Genomic DNA, 19,847 nt, shown 5'->3' with positions numbered 1-19,847 from the left:
ACAACAATATTCATGTTCTGGATGCGCCCAGTTAAAATCCTGACTTAAATTCTTTCAAAATACTGTGGCGGGACCTGAAGTGGGCAGTTTATGCTAGACGCCCATCCAACCACTCTCAATTGGCTACATTTTGCAAGGAAGAGTGGCAAAAATCCCCCAAAGTAGATGTGAAAGACTGATAAGTCACTAAAGAAAGTGTTTGGATGAAATTCTCATTGCAAAAGGAGATGCAATGTCTGATTAAGTGAGAGGTTCACATAATTTTGCACCCATAAAATCAGAGTTTTTCTTAAACCAACAACTTTTGTTCAAGTCCATTATTTTCAATGTCAGCATTGTAGATTGGGGTATTACTAAACATTTAATAAGGTTATTTTAATATTTTATACAAAAAGTCTGACCATGCCTGCACGGTTCACAAACTTTTGAGCAGCAGTGTATATATATATATATATATATATATATATAGTACCCCGCCTACTCCCGAAGCCAGCTGGGATAGGCTCCAGCGCCACCCCCCCGCGACCCTTGTGAGGACAAGCGGTTTAAAAAATGGATGGATGGATGGATATACAATATATATATATATATATATATATATATATATATATATATATATATATATATATATATATATATATATATATATATATATCATATATATGATATATATATATATATGATATATATATATATATATGATATATATATATACACACAATATATATAATATTTAGAAGATCTTTGCCCAGAGGAGGAATGATTTGCATTTGCGAGCTAAGAGCAAATCAGCTGCTACTTTTTTCACTTGCATTCAACCCTGCGGCTAATACAAAGGTGTGGCTTATCCATCAGATCACAAGGGGGCGCACTATAAAGGAAGCGCAAGAGCGTCAGGCAGAGCAAAACAAACAAAGACAGAACGAGAGCGAGACAATTTGCACCCTCATTATGGAAAATAAAGTAGCGAGAACCCGGTGCGGTAACATTAAAACACCTGCGGCTTTTACAGTCGGGTGCCGGTTATATAAGTAACAAACTCGAGTAATTTAGCTAGCGCGGCTTATAGTCCGGAAATTACTGTTTATATGTACGTATATATATATATATAGATAGATAGATAGATAGATAGATAGATAGATAGATAGATAGATAGATAGATAGATAGATAGATAGAGAGAGAGAGAGGTGTCAGGCGATTAACATTTTAATCGTAATTAATCTCATAACTTCAATAATTAACTCACAATTAATCGCAAATTAATCACACATCTTATATTTCAATTTATATCTAAATTTACAATAAAATGTACAAGAAGAATTTTTGGGGCAAATTTTTCATAAGCTTGTTAACATAAAAGTGGGAATAAATGTTAACCTAGTAGAAATATGGTTGCATTTTTTAGTCTTTGATAGAGTAATTTCATAAGAAATTCATAAAATTGTTTTAAAATGCAAAATATGTACTGTGCTGTAAAAAACTAAAAAACAGTGTGACATTGATTTGTGTTGGTCATTTTTCTTCTTTTTTTCATATTAAAAGCTGACAAATTTTTAAAATGAAGAAATGTGAAATTCTGCAGTTTTAAAATTGTAAAAAAAACACTGACCCCAGTCACCACAAATATATGCATTGTTATTTAATTTATTACTGCTAAATTGTCTTACAATGATTCCCTTACACAACGTTGAATGCTTTTGTTTTGTTCAGTTCAATACAGATGCGCATTGTATAATGACTCAATATTACTGCATACGAACCAGACAAGATTGGTGTGTTCTTTTCATAATAAGAGCTCTCTCATTTTTAACATGAATTAACTTGCGAACTTCTGCACATTTTTAAAATGGTAAAATACAACTTGACGCCACTCAACAAATATATGCATTTTTATTTTATTTATTACTGCTAAATTGTGTTATAATGACTCCTTTGAACGACGTTGAATGGTTTTATTTTGTTAAGTTCTTGGATGCGCTTTGTAAAGTGCTGCTTTACTGCAACGAACCAGAAGACGTTATCTGTTACACTTATGAGCTATTTTCTGTAGTTGCTGAATAAAATACGCCTCACATCAAAAAATCAAGTGGCTTGGAGTCACTCCATTTGGCAATACAGCATCCATTCGGCTCTTGGCTCTCACAGGGGGTTGAGAGTGCCCATGGATTCCTCTTAGAGATCTGTAGCAGCCGAGCTTGGTGCTAATTGCTAACACCGGCGCTACGAGTGCGTTCTGCTAAGCAGGGAGCCGGTGGAAGTGCTACACAGTCCAAATGGCTCCTCCACTCAAACATTCTCCTCCTTAAACATTGTGTATTGTAGCTCCAGTGCAGTACAGTGCATTGCATTTATTTTGGGTAATTTCGACGTGGACGTTTCTGCTGCGTCGAGACTGGAATTCCCTTGGTAGAGGCTTTCTAAATAAGGGCCGGTTGTTAATCGAGCGTTAAAAAAATTTGTGCCGTTGATGCCTATATATATAACAAAACCGGTTTTGAGTTTATCGATGCGAGTGCGCTAGCACATGGACTAATGAATCGGTCTAGAAATATCTTGAACCGGCCGATGGCTCGGTCAAGAAGTTATAAATTGGTATTATGTTGCTGTTACAGCTGCTCAAAACATTTTTATAAAACAACCGAAACAGTCCAGTTGCGATAGATTCAATGCCATGCGAATTAAATGTCCTGAATGACAATACAAGCGAGCTGTTGAAACTGCATTTCCTTGACTCTAAGTCACGCGAGACTTCGCCCGGGAGACCTGTTTGTATGTGGGTGAAAAAAAAAAGTCACGGAAGACTTGTCACAGTTATGTGACGTCAGATAGCACTGCGCGCAGCTTTTAATTTGGGACAGAAGTTGAATGGAGACGCTGTCACACGGACAAGATTCACAACATGCTCCGGCAAGTTTAATGTACAAAGAATAGAAGAGATGTTTATTTTATATACATACACTGTATAAAAGTGTCGCCATGTACTAAGACTGTCAACCTGCACTCGTACACACCGCGAGGACGAGTGATGTATGTATATGCTTGATGAGCAGGCATGGATCCGCACACTCTGACAGCGAGGACTTCTTCCAACTAAAGCACCCACAACTTCACCAGAGGAAAGGTAATAACGACCTTTCATAACCCGGTTTATTGTTAAAGACTTAAGCCATACTGCGTTTTGGAGAATGAGGGATTTCAGGACATGATAAAAAGCATTAGCGCCCCTGATATGATGTGCAACTCGATTCCTGTCCGACACGCCGCAATGAGCTGCTTAAAAAAACAGAGTATAGGAAGGTTGCAATCACGTCATTCCGGTGGCGCGCAAAATTCAACTGGGGGTCAGGAAGTAGGGAACACCCATTGAAAATGATGGAAAGCGACTATGCAAAAGTGTTGGGTGAACCTGGACGTAGCTGATATGCTCTAAAAATAGTAAAATATGTTGGATATGTTCCTTAGACTCTGAGGAAAATAGATTTTTCAAAACTCTTGTCGGATTTGCCTGGTGTGGAGGCAATCAACATTACGAACGATCTCGTCCTCTAGACATTGTACTACGCCGTTAGCCAAATGAAGGCGTATAAAAGCATGGAGGGAGGCTTACAACCATTTTTTGCTTGACACTCAGCATTAAGGGTTGGAATTGGGGGGTTAGATCACTATATGATTCCCGAGCGCGGCTGCTGCTCACCGCTCACCGCTCCCTCAGGGGATGGGTCAAATGCGGAAAATACATTTCGCCCCACTCAGGTGGGTGTGACAATCAGTCACACCCACCTATATATATATATATATATATATATATATATGAAGGATCCTCTCCCAGAATGCACACTCCAACACAAAGATGGCCAACCTCTGTGATGCAATCCTCATGTGTCACCACACGGACAACATCCTCCAGTGGCAGCAGTGACGTGCACTTGATCTCCGTGTAGACATTCTTGCCCTCAGCGCACGCGGCCAGCAATTCCACCAGTGAGATGTGGTACCTGCATACCACAGTGCCATCTTATAAACCTTCTTCTACATAGATGATAACGAATGGCTGCCACATTTACCTAAGCGGACTGTTTTCGCCAATGCCCTCCCTGCTCTCGGCCATTAGCTCCAGCATGACATTGAAGGAGACCTTGTCATTGTAGAAAACAACTACATCCTCGCCGGCATTAGTCAGCTGCAGAGACACGTTGTTGGTCACTCGAGTGGCCATGTCCACGCTGGAAAAACACTCTCAACGGCACCCTCACCTCGGTCATGACCATGTCCTGGCACTTCTTGACGTACTTGCCCTCTGCCTTGATGATGGTGTGCAGGAAGTTGAGGTAGTGCACGTGGCGTCCGTGTGTAGCCAAGCAGTGGATGAAGTGCTGCAGGACACTCTCCGATATGTCTGTGCATAGCTGGTAGTTGTTGCTGAAGATATGCTGTACAGTCTCCGCTTCTAGCAGCTGCAAGGGAAGGGAGCAAATAGCAGACAGTCAACCATGTGACTATAATGTGCAAACTAACCTAATCATACAAAAGCCCGACATCATGACTGATGTGGAAAAACAGGAGCTAAAAAAGGGGTGTATTCTTACCAATGCCAAACAGGGGCCGACTGAAAGCTGTGTAAACATCTGCTTCGAATGGAGTCTTAAAGTCTCCTTTACTCTCCAACAGAACCACAAAAATGGAAAAGTGTCTAATTATAGCGACGCAATTGCTGAGTTTTGAGTAGCTCTAGCTTCAGCTAACAGTTAGCCTGGCTTATTTAATTATTTCTGTATTCCATATTCTACAAATCATAGATATCTATAAGAACACTATTTGTGTGCTGCGAGCACGGACTTACATATGAATAGACTGTCAATGCTGCTTACTCGCCTTTGGAAGAAGTGAAGCCACCGGCGGCCATCTTAACTCTTTTACCGCCAAAACGTTTAACGACGTTTACTAAAATCCAAATGAATGTCGCCAAAAACGTTAATTGACGTTCACTACGGGGGGGGGGGGGGGGGGTAGGGGGGGCAGTGCAACGTCTTGTGCAGCGCTTGTTTTCTGAATGGGTGTAAAAATCACAAAACAGTAATGTAATGTATTTTCTTTATGTTTACATGTTTAATAAAACCATAAAACAAAAAACATGTACTCTGAATGGTCGATGCAAACAGTGAAGTTCGATCTTTGCGAGGTTCTCATTACTCCATACAAAGATCCTAGCGTAAAACACGCACTGATAACAGTTTAAAAACAAAAAAACAGACATTATTGATAAAAGTGGCAACGTAAGATGGCTGCCCTCTGGCTTCAGCCGTGATGGGCCGATTGACAGTCCATTCATATATTAAGTCCATGGCTGTGAGCCACTGAGAAGTAACATCATCACAGGGTGGCCATCTAAGGCCTTGTTCAGACTGCCAGCCTAAATCCGATTTTTAGCCCATCCAGATTGAAAGTGGATGGCTCTTTTGTAGTCTGAACAGTCACAGAGCACCTGAAATCAGATTTTTGCGGGACGGATTGAAACCACATGCGGGAGGTAGTTTCATATCCAACTTGGACAGGATGCGTCTCAGTTTGATCAGCTCCAAACACTCAGAACAGATTTGACTGTCCGTGACGTCACTCTACGCATGCAAGAACCCATGCAAAAACCCATGCAAAAACCCATGCAAAAACCAAATGCGCCCGTGGTGTCAATATCCAATTGGTTCGCTGCCCGGCTGGTTCCTCGCATGCTCTGCACTGTCGGCAGTCAAGCGCCTTGACGGCTCCACTGCCCCGTCGACGACTCTCATGCTCAACCAGAAATACAGTGACAGTTTACGACTCGCTACCCCAAATTCTCAACCGATTTTCATTTTTGTTGTTAGATATGACACAAGAGATTACACAAACAACGGCCGCACTTTTTTTTTAAGTTGCAATTTAAAAATTCAGCCTGAATCATAGCCACGTTGCTAAGGTTTGTGATAAACACTCTGTTTGTAAAACTGTCAAGAATTTAGCAAGTTATGAGTATTTAAGTGGGTAAATAGGGATGAGCGAGTACAGCACTATCTGTATCTGTTCAACCATCTATATTATCTGTATCTGTATTCGGAGTGGGTGTGGCATAAAGCGGAAGTGGACGTGGTTTAATCGGAGGTAGGCGTGGTTTAACAAAATGGGTGGAGCTTACACGTCAATACATTACAGTATTTTTTAGTACGAAATTGAAAAAAACTCAAATTTTTTTTGTTTGAAATTGATGTCAAAAGTTTCTATATACTTTTTGTTTATTTGAAAACTATTGACAAAACAGCCTAAAAAAGTTTCAAATTAATGCTTTTGATCACAAAAGAAGAACTATTTTTCAAAAAAGTTTTTATAAACTCAGAAAATGTATGTGTATGAATAAATATTTACAAAGCAGTCTGAGAATTGAGATCACAATAGTAAGGGAACTATTTTAGAACTTTTTTTTTTTTACTCAAAACAAGAATCTTTTTAAGTCTATGAATAAATATTTAAAGAACAGTCTGAAAATGAATATTCACAGTTTTTGATCACAATAGTATTTACAGAACACGTTGTTCATAAACTCGGGAAAATACTGCTGAGTACAGCACATGCAGTAGGAAATAATGAACTATTATGTGAATGAACAAGAGTTGTCATAGCAACACAGATTTCTTATTCTATCGTTTTTTTGTTTTCAATGCTTTATTTAATTTGTACTACTAACGGGTGTTAAGCTGTGTGTGTGAAGCTTAATTTGCAACATTATATTTTTATGGACTGCAGTGGGGGGAAAAAATCCAATATATATTGATTTGTAGTGTGTTCAGCTGTGCATGTGTGTAAGTGCTTTGACCAGCTATATTTAAAAACTAATTTAGGCAGCCAGAGAGACTGACGCAACCCGAACCAAGCTCTGCCTTTTTAAGAGCGCTGCGTCTGCATAGCGTTCCAAAGTTCACCACGTAACTTTGACAAATATACAAAACTAAATACAAGTGCGCTGTAGAAAATTAAGGACCAAGAGATAATTAATTACTGCCAGAAGGCGCCGCCGCACTGACAGATCCTCTCTCTCACTCTCTGTCTCTGCCTGTGTGCCACGCGCCGCGGAGAGGAGGGAGGGGCCGGCTTTCTTTTAGCACAGATATTAAGGAAGTCTATCCGTGTTATATTTGTATCCGGCAAAAATCAAATATCCATACCGGGTACTCGTGTTGTACGAATATCCGGCTCACCCCTATAAATCATCCACCTTACTACCAAATACAGCACAGCACACCAAAGCAGTCCCCAGTCCTAAAATGGCCGACGAGTGACGACAATGCCGACTCCGCCTTGAGCCATATAGTGTCCTTATAGGCCCTGTACCAATACCCACACTACACCCTATGCTCCTCAGTGAGGTGCACACTTAATAGAGATGCACGTAGTGTTCAATAGCGCAAAGTTACAAGCGTGCAAAAATCACAGAATTCGGACACTGCGTGTGACATAATCGATTTGCGCCACAGTGGTCGATCTGGGTCATCAGACCGTCGATCGTCGGACCTTCCGTCGTCCGACGATATGTACCGATTAGTCGACTAATCGCGACTACAGTTGGTGATTAGTCGACTAGCAAAATAATCGTTTGTGGCAGCACTATTTGCGACCATTAAAACTGTTTGCAAACATCTGGCAAACTCCTTCACTAACGTTTGCGACCTTGAATGAACCCTGACAAGAAATCAATATTCGCTACTGTCGCAAAGACTCGCAAACCTTCGGTGCTCAGTGGGATACAGGCGTACACTAAGTCAATATGTCGGTGGAAACTGGAAAAAGAGATGCCTACTCCTGGATTGAGAAAGAGACTGAGGTTCTTGTGCAGCAGAGCCTGGTTCTCCTGGTTGCCCATGCAGAACTTCTGCAGGAACAGATGAGTGTATCTGATGATCTCTTGCATCTTCACGTCGTTCTACAAGCCAAAAAGATGAAGACAAGAAGAATGTTTAGCACTGTTACTGCTGTTTCTACTTCCCGTTCTGGTTCAATTGCCTCTTGGATTGGTAGTAAACATTCAGTCAGCTTTTGGTGGTCAAAAGGACTTTGATTTGGATCTTGAATTACCACCTCATTAGCAGCCGTATGCTTGTAACATGATAAAAAAAAAAAAGGTTGACTGTTAACTGTTTTTTAGCATCATGATTAAAAAACGTAATTGAATGGACATTGCCAAGACACCTTAATTTGCACATGCTATAAAAATAGCAACCACTGACCAAAGTGGTGAATAAGAGAATAAGATGCCAGGGGTTAAATCGAGCAAAATAAAGTACAAAATATACAAATAATAATATGGATACAAACAACCATCCATTTTCTAAAGTACTTGTCCTCATTAGGGTTGTCAGTGAGCCGGAGCCTATTCCAGCTGACTTTGAGTGAGAAGCAGGGTACACCCTGGGCTGGTAGCAAACAAATCACAAGGCACATAGTCAAACAAGCATTATCACTCACATTCACACCTACAGAATACATACATTATAGCACACATGAATCTAATGGTGGGTATTATGCCGGCCCGACTTGGCAGAGCCAAACGTATTGTGAGTATTTGCTGGGAAGGTCTAGCATCCCCTATCAGAAAGAGTTTCAACTCCAACCTCCTGCAGAACAGCGCCTGTGTCCTGCGGGAGGAGGACGACATTGAGTCCGAGTGGACCATGTCCCCCGCGCCTCCATTTTGTAGCTGTGGCCCTAAGGTGGTCGGGTTGCTGCCGTGGTGGCAATCCCCGAACCCACTGGAGGGTAAGGGATGCCGTCAAGCTGAAAGAGGAGTCCTGTTGGGCCTTTTTGGCCTGTGGAACTCTGACGGCAGCTGGCGGGTACCGGTTAGCCAAGCAGAACAAGGCTTCGCCGGTCATTGAGGCAAAAACTCGGGCATGGAGGAGTTCAGCGAGGCCATGAAAAATGACTTACGGACGACTTTTAGGAAATTCTGGTCCACCATCAAGCATCTCAGGAGAGGAAAGCAGTGAACCATTAACACTACGTATGGTGGAGATGGGGCGCTGCTGACCTCAACTCAGAATGTTGTGAGTCAGTGAGGAGAAACCTTCCTTGATCTCCTCAATTACAATGGCACGCCTTTCTTAGATGAAGTAGAGTCTGTGGACTGTTATGTAGCGTAAATTGGGTCAATTAATTATTTAATTAAATAAGTGATTGATTAATTAAATGGAGGAGACTCATGTTTAATATTACAATTAAACTCGAGCTCGCCTTTTGGAGCACTACATTGGGTTTTAGATACTTTTAACAGGATAACAGATATTAACCTCGATAAATCAGTCATTTAAGTGAAGGATGCTACATATAAATAGTTAGTGAGTTCGTTTTTCAGCTTAGAGGTTAATATGAATGGCTAAAACACAAACACAGTTACACCACGTTTTAATTATGTGTAGTTGTGCACGTTTATTCTCTAATCTATTTGGGAAATTAAAAGGGCAAAATACTAACTACGGAGAGAAGTAAGAACTTAGAAAATTTAAGTAAACAAAGTAAATTCAGCTAAAGAGGAACAATCAAACAAGGTGGTGGAATTTCTCTAATCAGGCAAACGTGACTGATAAAATCTAAATCTGACCATTAAAACCAATTGGAAGCACCAATTTGTACAATCTGGGCAAGCAGGCCAATTAAAGAAGAGATGAAAAAGCAGTTGAAAAAATAAAACTTGCAACTGAAAATAGTTGTGCTGAGCTTGACTTTTGCAAAATATAAAAATGTATTCAAAATAAAAATAAGTGTGTGAAAGTTTTTTTCGGGTCAAAATTAATTTTGATTCACTTCAGTCATTCTTTTGAACAAATCAATTTTTTACTTTTCGCTTCCATATGTATTTTGTCATTTGACTTTTTTTTTTTCAGTTTAATGTTTTTTCTTTTCAGATTCAGATTTTTTTTTCAGTTTTAATTTTTTTTTTTTCAGTTTCAAATAATTTGTCTTTTAGATCTTATTTTTTCAGTTTTTAAATCTTATTTTTGAGTTTCAGACTTTTTACTTTTTACGTGATGGCATGGTCTGAACTGAGCGGGGCGTAGAATCCTGAGTGACAGCTGCACAAAAGTGCTTTGGAACCACCTCCCAGTGACAGTACCTTTTCAGGAAACAAGTGCAGCCATACCCAACTCACAAACGTAGGAAATAAAATAAATCTAATTCAATACTTATATACATCATATTCATGTGATTGGCAGAATAAGAATTGATGGTCCGTGTACTTTTCGGCAATTTGCATGGATATTGCCGAGACCGACAATTCGCCAGTGCTACCGTGAATCGTCTGAGATCTAATAGAAACATTTTGCCCAGCATTGATTTGAATCTTAATTAGGCTGTTTTGTCAATAGTTTCAAATCAACAAAAAAATATAGCAACTTTTGATCAATCCCTATCAATTTCAAACATTTTTTTTCTTCTAATTTCTCACTAAGATATTTTCTTATTGATGTAAGCCCCACCCGTTTTTGATTAAACCGTGCCCAGTTCTGATTTGGGCCCCGCCTCCTCCGAATACAGATACAGATAAAGAACATTTTGATGGTTGAACAGATACAGATAGTGCTGTACTCGGCCATCCCTACAATCTACTTTCCTACTAGTGGTGCAACGGATCACGGACGGATCAGCAAAAAAAAAAAAAAAGATTAATAGTATTTTGTCTTTATATATTTTGTAAAATTATTTCCCCATTGAAAAAAATCAATTCAAAATGTCTAATATAGTCGTTTAGGGTCTAGTGTCTTCATTTATTTTGTAAAAAGCTTTTTTTTCATTGAATAAAAAAAAATCAATACAAATGTCTAATGTAACCGTTTAGGATTTAGGAACACAGCTTTAAGTGCAATATGAGGCAGAAACATTCTTATTACATGGTCCATGTGTAAAATAACAAGGTACTTTAGGCTTAAAGGTGTCTAAACGGCTATTTTTGACGTGTTTTTCTTTTTTAATGGGCAAAATGTTTTATAAAATAAATGAAGACAATGAAAATGGATGGATGGACAAAGGGGACACCAACATGCAATTACAAATGGTACTTAATTTTTTTAAATGGTACTTTTTTATATAGCACCATACATATATTATATATACATACAAGGCCCTCAAAGCGTTTTTACATTCGACTACTCATTCACAGCAACTGGGGGCTTCAGTATCTTGCTCAAGGATACTTCAACGTGGTCAGAATGGGATTGAACCCACAACTTCTAGGTTGACCACTCTACCACCGAGCCACGTCACCCCCACATTAGTTCAACCATTTTGTGATAGACACAAGTTACTTTTTTTTTTTAACAACAACATTTAATATTGACTAGTCTTAGTTGAAAGAAGTTGGGTTTCACTACATTACATTCTCATGAAGGGCTGTCAGAGGTGCCCTCACACATAGCTGAAAATGATTTGCTTGCATACTCCACTGAAATGCTCTTACACACACTATTAAAAATGTATTACTCATTCAAAATACTGAAATGCTCTCACAATGATATGTCAGTTAAGATGAGGTGAACTCCTATAGATCAAGAGCTGTTGTAACTAGACTAAGTGCAATTTCTGCAGAAATTGCGTTGGGAATGATGGAAGCTGAATGCTAAGCTGAATACTTATGAAGTAAATTGAAAAATTACAAAGTATTAATTGTAGTTGAAAGAAAAAACAAAACAAAAAACACTTTAACTCGGGAGACGTGAATTTTTTAAGCAAGTTGAAATTTATACGGAAAAGTGTTATCCGAAAGTGCCTTCCATTCATTTAGATTGAAAAGTGGAACGAATGATATCCAAATGAAAAAATAAATAAATCACTTAATAGCGCTACCTAGGCTTGCAGTACCCTCCATTCCTTTAGATGGAAGAGTGAAACTAAAATATACATTTATATCCCTTAGCATAATTACCATGGGATTCCCGCGACCTAGGCAATGGACAAGGCAATTTACCAAATGTGCCGCTGAGCAGTATAAGACAGCTCTTAATGATGGTCAGTTGTATTTATGGAAGTGGGCGTGGAAAGTGGTACATGTCAGTCCCATTGAAAATGAATGGGGAAAAGTTGATATTTAACGTTAAATTGTGCCAATACTGTAAGAAATGTGGAATTAGACGATAAATACATGAAGGCATGAATTTTTGAAGCAAGTTGAAATTTGAACGGTGTAAATCGGATGTATTATGTGGGAGTTTTGCACGGCCAAAAAAGTGAGGAGAATAAAATGCTATAATAAGTAAGAATAAAGAATTTCAATAATATGCTGTATGTGCAATTTAGTTCAAAAGTCCTTCCGGTGTTACTGAATAGAAGGATCCTGTGTGATGTATTGTTTATGTTTTGCGCGTTGCATCACGGGATACTGTGTGGCAAGAAACATCGTGTATTACATGTAGTGTGATGGTTTTGTACATTTGCAGGAGGATTAAGAGAAGCAGATGGTTCATTCCCACCGGAAGGGGCCACGAAAAGGAAAGAAATGGCTGCGAGCGATCAGGAGGGTATAACTTGACGGTCAAAGCCTGGATTCCGACTGATGCTGACATGGTTTGTGAGGCTCACTTTATTACCAGTAAGTACTTGTGACTGATTTGTTATTTGGAGAGGATAAAAAAGAAAAAGAAAAATCGAGTTTGTGCAGTATAAAAGACACGCAGATTTGCAGGAGTTATGAAATAAATGATGCGATTGATAACGCCGCGGGAGAATTTCGAATCAGTGTAACCAGTCGACAGTGGCATATTGTTAAGAAATATGTTTGTAGACAATGAGGATGTTGAAAATTTCAATGACTTTGTAACGGAATGGGCTACGAATAATTACCACTCGATTCCCCGAGGTTATTACAACTGCGCTCCAGTGTTGAAGGTAAATATACCCGCATTGCGACATTTGTTTGTTCATTTAAAAAATATATATATATATTGAAGGTTTTAATGAACTTAGGTTTGTGTGAATGTTTTGGAATAATGTTCTTATCTGCTTCAGGACCTTAGATATCAATTATTATTGATTATTAATATTTGAGTCAAAAGTCACCCATAGTTTTTGCCAGGTGCTGTAGTTCTTAATGGGTTAAAGGTGCTACAATGCTACGTAACATGACTGCATGTTTCTCCAAGACTGGATCTGAAAAGAAGAATTGTGTAAGCTCTGATATCCAGATGTTCACCAGAGAACAGATGCCATTCTCACATCACGCGACAAGTGACCCTGTACTTAAGTTTCCAAAAATAAAGAATAAGGTGTGGTGCTTGTTGACATTTAATTTCCCCCATGGAACTTTTTGGAGTGACGTACTTCCACAGACTTACTGTAATGCGAGACAACTCCTGCTCCTCCTTTTCCTCCGGCACCACAATGGACACTTATCCATGAAGAATAATTACCCAACTTTGCCCAGGGCTTTGTATTAAATAAGAGTAAATGTCCCCCAAAGCAGATGTCTGTGTTGCCAGGAAACAGGTGAGTCAAACAAACGTTTATAATCATCCCACATCTCATATATGGGCTTTGAATAATTTCAATTTTGTCGGCAATACATACATTATACCGCCCTGTCCCTCGGCCGTTAAAGTGCTTAACTGGTGATTTTGAAGTTTATTGTTGTACGTCAAATCTATACAGCGCGGCTGAGCCCGCTATTATTTTCTGCCACACAACCAACCGCACATTCGCCAAAACTTTTCAACAAAGGATCCTCCTATAGCTAGGCATTGTAACTGAAATTAAATTGAGCATCTTCTTCAGCTTTTCCTAGACACATGGTCCAAGAGTTGGTTTCCTTTTGTTTTAAGGGAACATAAACCTGGGTATCATCTGCATAACAATGGAAATCAATTTCTTTCTTCTTTTTTTTTTTTTATTATGTTGGTCGTCTCACCTGGTCATAGGAGACCTGCAGCAGGTCCAGCATTACTTTATGAGCACCCATGTTCTTGAGCAACCTCTGCTGCTTCTTCCACACACCACTGCTGCACATCTTGTTTAGCCTCTCCAAGATCTATGACAACACAACAAGACCCAATGCTTTACAATAGATATTTTGTATAGAGTGCAGAATGTCCAAAATCCAACTTCATTTCTAACATCACCTCCAACATCACTATCAGAGTTATCATATATTCTTTGTGACAACGCAGGCACTATTGAACAATGCAGACCCAAACCTGCATACATTTCAGTAGCCCATCGCCATAAACATTTGAAACAGTTGACTCATATTTTGTAGTGACACTTTGGCAATTTACACATCGCTGTAGTGCCATTATAACTACATTCATCATTGTAGCCCCATTGCTTTGCATCGACTTTGCCTTGAATCGTACTACTGCACACTTATATTGCTGAATGACTCTCAGTACTTGGAGCATTTAAATTTCTGACCCAAATGTACATTATATATATATAGTGGCTGATTTTTGTGAATCCATCTACTGGACTGTTTTAACATGCCTGGCCAATAAGGATGATTATCAATCTAATCATTTAATGTGATTTTTGTAAAAATAAAAATAAAAATACTGCTTCACAATTTTTTTTAAATCCTTGATAGCAATTAACTAATTTGCTCCAAAAAACGTAGCCAAATGTTCTATTTTAAATATTGCCATGGTCCCCAAAACGTATTTATACATCTTTTATCGTTTAGTTTTTTATGCTAGAGCATACAGAAAGAAGGCTTTGATGCAGCCTCTGACCCGAAGAGGCTGCTTAAAGCAAAGGTAATTATTACATAAAAAAAAACTGCCAGCAAGTGGCAGCATAGTATAAGAGATCAACCAGGGCCATGTTGCAACAAGCTCTTTTCCCCAATGTTTTCAGCAGATTTGTGAATAATACAACGTGGCTATATTCTCATGCTAATTGTTGCAAATCAGAAACAGATACAAATGTATTTTTTTGCTGATGGAAGAAGAGACTGTAATCTTTCTTTCGGTAGGTTCCATGTTTTTATAGCAATAGAACACAATATTCTGTGGGCCTTACAAAATCAGTCAAAATCCAGTAAAACAGCCAGGAGCGAAGGGGGTTGCTTCAGTGAAAATGGCTGGGAGTGAGTGAGTGAAGAATGTTAAAGTAATACACCATTTATTAAAAACAAGCTGTTCTGTGAAATTGTTATTTTCAACTCTTACCTGAAAAAAACTGTTTATTTATGTTGAGCAATTATGATGATATAGTACTTTTTAACAATACTTTTACATTAGGTACAGTAGTGACCATTTTAGGACAGTTACGTGATCATCGTGACGCATCGCGTGCTGTAAACATCCGGCCAACTTTCACTCGCTCGGCCAGCTACATTTTGTGTTCAGTGTGTTCACCCTTACATTAGGAGACGCCACCTTGGCGGGGCAGACCGCAGTATAGAGCAGTGCTGCGATCCCCTGTCCGTGTCCCTGCCGCGCCACCTCCCCCTATTTATTTTTTTAATGCACCACATACACTCACTGACATGACTGGGAGGCAGGTGGATCGGAGCGTGGGGATACCATTTCCCTCTGCTCTGGCTGACCTGCTCCCAATTTTAATGCACCACACACACACTTGTATATACACTGGGTGGGGTCACATTCAAGGTGTAGGGGTAGAGTTCGCCAGTCGGTGTCTGGGGGTTTGGGGGCCTGGGGGCGGCTGGGGCTGGGTTGGGGTGGATGGGGGGCGTGGGGGGGGGTGGACCGGTGGGGTGCCTGGCGGGCCTGCAGTGCCCCGTCCTGCTGCGTTGGGGTGGGGGCGGGCCGTGTTGGGGTGGGGGGCGCTCCTGCTCCTGGGTTTGCTTTTCGGCCGGTGGCCCCTGCGGGGCCCGGGGGTTGTCCCTTGGCGCTGCCGTGGCCTGGGGCGCCCTGAGGTGTTGCGCTTGCTCTGTCCTGGTAGGGGTCGACGGCTCCCCTCTTTGGTGGAGATTTTCATGCATGCCAGATCCACCACACCAGCATCTATCGAAATTCAAACACATTCTGCTTCTTCCACTGGTCGTTGAATCGGTGGAAGCTGATGTCTGTGGATCTCACTGTGTTTCATCTATCCTTCCTTTCTTTCCTCAGTCTCTCCTTTGGTCTCTTGAGGTCTCCCTAATTTGTTGGAATTTAGATGTTTCTGGATTTGGTGAAAGACTCTGGTTGGTAACCCGGTGGGTAGTAGGTAATGTCTGGTCGGTGCTGTATTTCACTTTCCTTTCTTTGGTCCTTCCTCGGGTCTCCTGACGGCCTTACAACTCTGGCTGGTTTCTGAAGTGTTCGGTTTAGGTGAACGGTATGGGATTTTTAAACAGGTTTTAGGTGAACTAATGAATACACACTCACACGTACGCACATGCACATACTCCCCCACATACAAAATAAAAATTAATTTAAAAAAAAGAAGGAAAAAAAAAGAGCAATGATGATGACATGTCAAATCGGTAAAATTACCGAATGAACAATACTGAGCTCTCCAGAGAAAAACAAAAAAGGGGAACACCACCCCCCACCACACTATCCCTTAAGAAAGGACATGAAACAGTGACGTGTGGCAGCCACAGCTCAGGAGGTAGAGCATGTGGATTACACTAATCAGAATTGACCTTTCGCAAAAGCTCCGCCTCCCTCAGTTAAATATTCCAGGTCGGACATCCTTCTGTACACTTAAAATGTAAATAAACGTACAAGAGCATGTCAGTGAGTGTTTTTGTCGCAATACAAGTGTGATATCTTCCAGATCTAGGCAAAAGGATCTACATAGCATATATTCGTAATACTAAAATCTGTAGAAAAGCGGACTTCACAATTATCTTAGCTAAAGCATACATGCATTCTCTCTCTCAGCGTGGAAATTTTAATCCCGGAAAATAATTCCTATTTTTAATAAATGTACCTGTAAACTGATTATTGCCGCGTTTCCACCGCAGGACGTTTGGGTATGGGGAGGGGGGTAGGGACTTTCACAGGAACCGTCCTCTCATCCGGCCCGAATGTGGCTGTGTCTCCACTGCGGAGTACGACCCATTTTGCAACGTTACAAGTTTCGATCGACACGTAAACGCTGTGCGGCGGTTTCTCCCGTGACGTCACCCAAGCGCCATGCGACGAAAATCACAAGGAAAAAAAAACTTTTGGTGATTGCTGTTTTACTCTGCTTTTTATTTTATGTACTTGGCATGGATGGATGGTTTGAGTGAGAGGAGACTGCGTTTGGTTGAAGAATTTGAAAAGGCTGACTCGCAAGTCACGAGTTTCGATCGACATGTAATCACCTTGCAACGGATTCTGTGACGTCACACAAGCACGGCGCCCGCAACAACAACGAGGAAAGAGAAAAACTGCTTTTGTTATGTACTTGGCGTGGATGGATGGTTTGAGTGAGAGGAGGCGGCGTATAGATGAAGAATTTGAACAGGCTAACAGTAGAGTGAAACGAAAATAGGCAAAGCAGGATTATTAAGAGAATTGTTTTGGTGGAAGAGACTTAGGCAATGCAACATTGTCGCGCATGAAGGTAAGATAATTTTTTTAACTGATTAATTTCTAGCCAATCAGCAAGAAAGCCCGATCGGTAGTTTATCAGGCCGGCGGAGTACCTACCCTTGAGTAGGACCTCCGCTCGTCCCCGTAAGTTCCTGTAAATGTGGCCCAGTTGGGAAGGCTCCTGCAGTGGAGACGTTCACATACGGGGCTGGCCCCGTAAATTTACCCCGTAGCTCCTGGAAACGCGGCTAATGTGTGTTTTTTTTCTCTGTCTGTATGAGAACGGTTGTTTACTCTGAAGTAGCACAAACTGATACGTGAAAGATGAAGACAAAATACGTTCAAAGTGCCTGTTGCAATTCTATGTTCACTTTGTGTAAATCAATGAAACATCAGCTTCCAGTATGAGACCCAGCATAATCTACCTGCTAGCATATCAAGTTACCCAGCAACTATTAATAACAATGATCTTATCTTGATCATCACAGTGTATTTTTACGAGGTGTTGCGTCATAAAGAACTTGAAAATGGAGAAGCACTCACCTATTTCAGTGAAGAATGGCCAATGATAATGATATCCTGATAATATACAATATTAAATAATCGTAAATATAACTTAGATGTCCAGTTTTGTGGATGAACGCGCTAACCACTACACTCCTTTTTTTGTGCTCCTCTGTGAGTCATCACCTTATCGTGGTGGAGGGGTTTGCGTGTCCCAATAACCCTAGGATCTATGTTGTCTGGGGCTTCATGCCCCTGGTATGGTCACCCATGGCAAACAGGTCCTAGGTGAGAGACCAGAAAAAGCATGGCTCAGAAAGACCCTATGATGAATGACAATTTTGGATCGCGGTTTCCCTTGCCCGGCTGGCCAAGCGGAATGCAGCTTCGGCGGTCGCTGAGGCAAAAACTCGGACTTGGGAGGAGTTCGGTGAGGCCAGGGAAAACGACTTCCGGACGGCTTTGAAAAAATTCTGGTCCACCATCCGGCGTCTCAGGAGAGGATAGCAGTGTGCCATTAATACTGTGTATAGTAGAGATGGGGTGCTGCTGACCTTGACGTTGTGAATCGGTGGGGAGAATACTTTGAAGACCTCCTCAATTCCACCGAGACTTCCTTTGAGGAAGCAGGATCTGGGGACTGGGGTGGGCTCCCCTATTTCTGGGGTCGAAGTCACTGAGGTGGTTGGAAAGCTCCTTGGTGGCAAGGCCCCAGGGATGGATGAGATTCGCCCGGAGTTTCTAAAGGCTCTGGATGTTGTGGGGCTGTCGTGGTTGACACGCCTCTACAACATCGCGTGGACATCGGGGACAGTGCCTCTGGATTGGCAGACTTTTTAAGAAGGGGGACGTTTTAATACATTGTTCTACATGTTGAAGTTGTTGTTTTTTTAATGCAAGAGCATACAGAAGGTTTTGATGCAGCTTGACATGAAGAGGTGGCTTAAAGCAATGGTAGTTATTACAAAAAAAAACGGCCTGCAGGTGGCAGCAGAGTATAAGAGATCAGCCAGGACCATGTTGCAACAAGCTCTTTTTGTCAGTGTTTTCACCAGGAATGTGAATATTAATGAAACTTAGCTATATTGTAATGCTAATTGCTGCAAAACGGAAACAGATATAAATATACTTTTTTTTCCTGATGAAAGAAGACTCTAATCTTTCTTTTGGTAGGTTCCATGTTTTTATAGCAATAGAACACAATATTCTGTGGGCCTTGCAAAATCACTCATAACTCATCAAAATATTATCCACCATTGCTGAAACAACGCAGTCTGCTTCTGTGTTCAATCGCGTGTGCTGGAGTGTGCAGTCAACGTTCTTCTGAGTTAAAAAAATAATAATAATAATAAAAAAAAAAATACTATTTCCAATCTGCCATCTTTGACAGTCTTTGCAGAGATATATGTCTCTTTTTTTCTCGTTTTCTGAAAGATTTCATCTTTGTTTTTGCAACAGAGAATAGATGAAATCTTAATGTTTTTTTGAGGTCCTTGATGTGAAGAGTACCAGGTGTCGCACTTTGGCAGATGTGACGCATATTTTGGACGACCAAAATATTAAACACTATACTCGTTTACGATAATCTTCAATTTTAGAATTAGATTTCAAAACTAACAAGCTAAAATACAATTAATTTGAATGTTATCTGTTCCTTCTTCGGTCCACAGACCGTAGTCGGAGGACACAGAGGAGAAAGGGCCGGAGTTGTGCCTCTTGCTCGTCGCACATCACCAAAAAGTGGATTCCGATACCCGGATAAAATAATCCATATGGTCTGCAGTCTTGGGTTTTATTTATGACACTTTCCTATTCGCTTTTAATAGACTTGTTAACACTCATGGTCATGGGATGGCTTCCACGTT

The 19,847-nt window shown here is 40.5% G+C and overlaps 1 protein-coding gene across 6 annotated transcripts in view; it reads right to left on the bottom strand.

The window, feature by feature from the left end:
* itpr3 (inositol 1,4,5-trisphosphate receptor, type 3) overlaps positions 1 to 19,847 on the bottom strand; it is a 197,050-nt gene that overhangs the window by 44,800 nt on the left and 132,403 nt on the right. For 5 of the 6 annotated variants that reach the window (XM_086069881.1, XM_086069875.1, XM_086069876.1 and 2 more), the window contains 5 exons: positions 13,917 to 14,036; positions 7,827 to 7,949; positions 4,255 to 4,455; positions 4,066 to 4,181; positions 3,861 to 3,996 (listed from right to left, as the gene is read on the bottom strand). In XM_086069881.1, coding sequence (XP_085926007.1) covers positions 3,861 to 3,996; positions 4,066 to 4,181; positions 4,255 to 4,455; positions 7,827 to 7,949; positions 13,917 to 14,036 — 696 coding nt within the window. The remainder of the gene's footprint in view (positions 1 to 3,860; positions 3,997 to 4,065; positions 4,182 to 4,254; positions 4,456 to 7,826; positions 7,950 to 13,916; positions 14,037 to 19,847) is intronic. The other variant, XM_086069879.1, reaches the window with a different exon arrangement.

This window comes from Leptonotus elevatus, chromosome 2 (genome assembly GCF_054856555.1).
Source record: "Leptonotus elevatus isolate MCC_2025b chromosome 2, RoL_Lele_1.0, whole genome shotgun sequence".
Lineage (NCBI taxonomy): Eukaryota > Metazoa > Chordata > Actinopteri > Syngnathiformes > Syngnathidae > Leptonotus > Leptonotus elevatus.
The sequence above is the reverse complement of the archived record's forward strand: the minus strand, read 5'-3'. Positions and strand labels throughout refer to the sequence as shown.